Raw genomic sequence first — 3,563 nt, 5'->3', positions numbered from 1 at the left:
GTCTTTTCCCCTCAAGAAGATTTTTATTTTCATGCCCGGCACCTAGCTCTCTGCTTCTCTAGTGCTTAGCATAGTGTATTATACATAGTAGGCACTTAATAAATGTTTCTTCATTGATATATTGAGTGACTTTATTGGTCCTGGAGCCTGGTTGGTTCCTTGTCCATCAAAACACTGGAAAATATGCTGAATTTGGATTCAGATATCCTGAATTGAAATCCCTCTGCTCTGAAACTTACTTGCTGTGTCACCTTAGGAAAGTGGCTTGACCTCTCCAGACAGCTCTGTACTCATCTGCAAAGGGAGAGGTCTTTACTAAATGGACTATGAGGTCCTTTATCCCTAAACACCTATGATCCTAACATTTTATGACTCTCAATCTTTCTTCTGCCACTATCACCATGACTGGATTCCTGATTCAACTATCCTTTCTTCCTTACCTTTATTTTGCCTATTAAGCCATGCTTCAGTGAAGAGCACATATTTTCAGGGTTTCTTCCCAAGTACCTAGAGTTGGACTATTCTATGTAGCTCAGTAAAGTTATTTTTCATTTCTTAATCAATCCTATTTCCTTAAGAAACCACTGGCTGAGACTAGTCTAATTCTCTATGGATGCCTGAAGGAGACTGGTAGCCCTCATCTTATAGTACAATATTGTGATGTATGAATCTCCCCCACAACCCTCTGGACTGAATATATACATCCCATATTCACTCTCAGTGATTGAGGAAGTTTGCCTATTAATTGTCAACACCTGTTGATCCACCTCTATTCTCACATAAATACTTACTATTTATTGTCCTACCTTGTGGGGGAGATGGATGTTGGAAACTCTCAACAAAGATACACTTGTATTGTTCCTTTAACCCAGGAAAAGAATTACCTGACACCCATGTCACCTCATGACAGCTGATTCTTTCATTAAAACATAATAATATCAGTGAACTTTCATAATTCATCTTTTCATGTGGTTTCATTTTGCCTTATTGGAAAAACCACTCTTTTTCAAATGGACATTGAAAAAAAAGGTAAATTTAGCCTTGGTTTAACGGGAAAATTCTTAACCATTAGTGCTATTAAGTAGAATAAGCAGCCATTGGAGTGGGCTCTCCTTCACTGGAGGCTTTCTTGTAAAAGAAAAACATGGATGGACATTTGTTGAGTATATTGTGGATAATATTATTATTCATTGGTGGGTTAGATGAGATGGTCTTGGAGTTCTGTGTCAACACTAATATTTCCATGTGTCTTTGCAGGTAGGCATCATCATTTGTATGTACTTGCCTGAATTTCATCAACCCATTCAACAGCCTGTTCCACACTGTCTTCTATTTCAAAGTTTTTCATCACTGCTCCCATTTGTTGAAATTCAATTTATTCTTTTTAATATCATGATGTCATGGATAGAATGCTGAATTTGGGGTCAGGAAACCTTGAATTCAAATTCCACATCTTACAATTACTAGGTAGTTATATGACCATGAGTAAGTCACTTAAGGTATCTAAATGTCAGTTTTTTACATGTGTAGAAGATGGGTTATAAACCTTCTACTACCAAAGTCACAGGGTTATTGTGAAGTTAAAATTAAATAATATATGTGTAGTGCTTTACAAGCTTTAAGGTGTTATATGTAAGTCATTATTATTGGTCCTGAATTACAGAAGGATTGGCAATGTATGCATATTGAAGAGAAAAAAGAATTGAGATGTATATGAAGAATAACTTACCAATGAATAGAGGTATCCATAAATAGGATGGTCACTAGAGAAAGTAAACTCCCTAACAGTTGAAATCTTCAAGTGATGAATGAGTTATGGATGATACTGTAGAAAGGAATTCTGTGTAGGTGTGGACTAGATTGTATGGCATCTAAGACCTCTTTCAACTTTAAGACCATAAAAATCAGAGGAAAAGGAGAAAAGCTGACATTCCAGAGTCTTTGTGTTTATTTCCACATTAGGCCCCAATGTCCTCCAAGGTAAGTGTACCCCAACCAATTCATATCCCTTCTGATTGTCTTCAAACATGGTTCAGAGAAGAGGGATTTGTGGAATTCTGTTCTGTTTTTGCTCTTCAGCTACTGCTGCCACAGATACCTTAGACACGAGAGTAAGGGTAGATGTGTCAGACCAGGATCCCGTCTCCAGTCCCCAGGACACCCTCTGAGAGTGAGTTGATGATAAAAGCAATCATCTTGCCTGTCTTCCATCCCAGCTGTCACCCAGAGCACACTGCTGATCCCCTGGAACATTGCCCTCTCTAAGCAGGCTTCAGAAATTACACTGAGTATACTTGTTGCTAGTCATCATGGGAATCTCTAATAACTCATTTCTGGACCCGACAACAGTGACTCTGGTTGGAATCCCTGGACTTGCACATCTACACTTCTGGATTGGATTCCCTTTTTGCATCCTTTGCATAGAAGCCCTGCTGGGGAATGTCCTCCTATTGACCATCATCTCAAGGGAGCGTAGCCTTCACCAGCCTATGTACATCTTCATGGCTATGCTAGCTGCAACTGACCTGGGCCTATGTGTTGCCATAGCCCCCAAGATGCTGGCTATCTTCTGGTTCAGTGCCTGCACCATGGCCTTCCATGCCTGCCTCACTCAGCTATTCTTCATTCATACCTTACAAGGGATGGAGTCAGGCATCTTGCTGGCCATGGCCTTTGACCGCTATGTGGCAATTTGTGATCCTCTTAGGCATTCAGTCATCCTCACACCAACCATCCTAAGTCGAATAATATTGACAGTGGTAGTAAGAGCTGTTGTATTGGTTGGCTTATTGCCCATCCTGATTAGACGTTTGCACTTCCATACCACTATCATAGCCCACTCTTACTGTGAGCACATGGCTGTGGTCAAGTTGGTGGCTGGGAATGCCCAGATAAATAAGTCCTTTGGATTGTTTGTTGCATTTGCTATCCTGGGTTTTGACATGGTTTTTGTCCTTGTTTCCTACACCCTAATCATCTGGACAGTTTTTCACCTACCTCAGAAGGAGGCACGATTGAAAGCACTCAACACCTGCACAGCCCACATCTTTGTCTTCCTTGAATTCTATGCCTTGGCTTTCTTCTCTTTTTTTAGCCATCGTTTTGGCCGTGTGGTTCCTTTTGCCCACATTCTTCTGTCTACTCTCTATCTCCTTGTGCCTCCTGCTCTCAACCCCATTGTTTACGGAGTGAAAACCAAGGAAATCCGTGTCAAAGTGATAAGAATATTCACTCCAAACAACAATTTCCTGCACTGAATTAACACCTCCAACCATTAACTAGGAGATGTCTTTTTAATTTATGATAATATATTGCATATGCCAAGTGCAACTCTCTTCAAAGGACAGCTATGAAACATAATTTAGACAGTGGCAAAGACACTATTATGATGATTTTTAGTCCTGATTATTCCTGATGTCTTATTTCTTCTCTACTAAAAATGTGAGACTAAAATATTCCTTAAGAAATTGCACTTGGTAGTAGAGCCATCAGAAGAATAATGGTTTTAAAAGGAAGAAGTTCTTAGATTGGGGTAGGAAGCCAAGCTACAAGTAAGATATGAG

At 39.8% G+C, this 3,563-nt stretch overlaps 1 protein-coding gene across 1 annotated transcript; it reads left to right on the top strand.

Moving 5' to 3' along the window:
• The first annotated feature begins 2,309 nt into the window (after positions 1 to 2,309).
• LOC110195121 (olfactory receptor 52A1-like) lies at positions 2,310 to 3,257 on the top strand. Its single transcript, XM_020967759.1, has one exon. It carries the CDS (start codon positions 2,310 to 2,312, stop codon positions 3,255 to 3,257), a length of 948 nt encoding a protein of 315 aa, XP_020823418.1.
• Positions 3,258 to 3,563: the final 306 nt, after the last annotated feature.

This window comes from Phascolarctos cinereus, unplaced genomic scaffold (assembly GCF_003287225.1).
Source record: "Phascolarctos cinereus isolate Bilbo 61053 unplaced genomic scaffold, phaCin_HiC Scaffold_726;HRSCAF=1367, whole genome shotgun sequence".
In the NCBI taxonomy this organism is placed as follows: domain Eukaryota; kingdom Metazoa; phylum Chordata; class Mammalia; order Diprotodontia; family Phascolarctidae; genus Phascolarctos; species Phascolarctos cinereus.
Note: the sequence above shows the minus strand (reverse complement) of the source record. Positions and strands in the feature narration are given on the sequence as shown.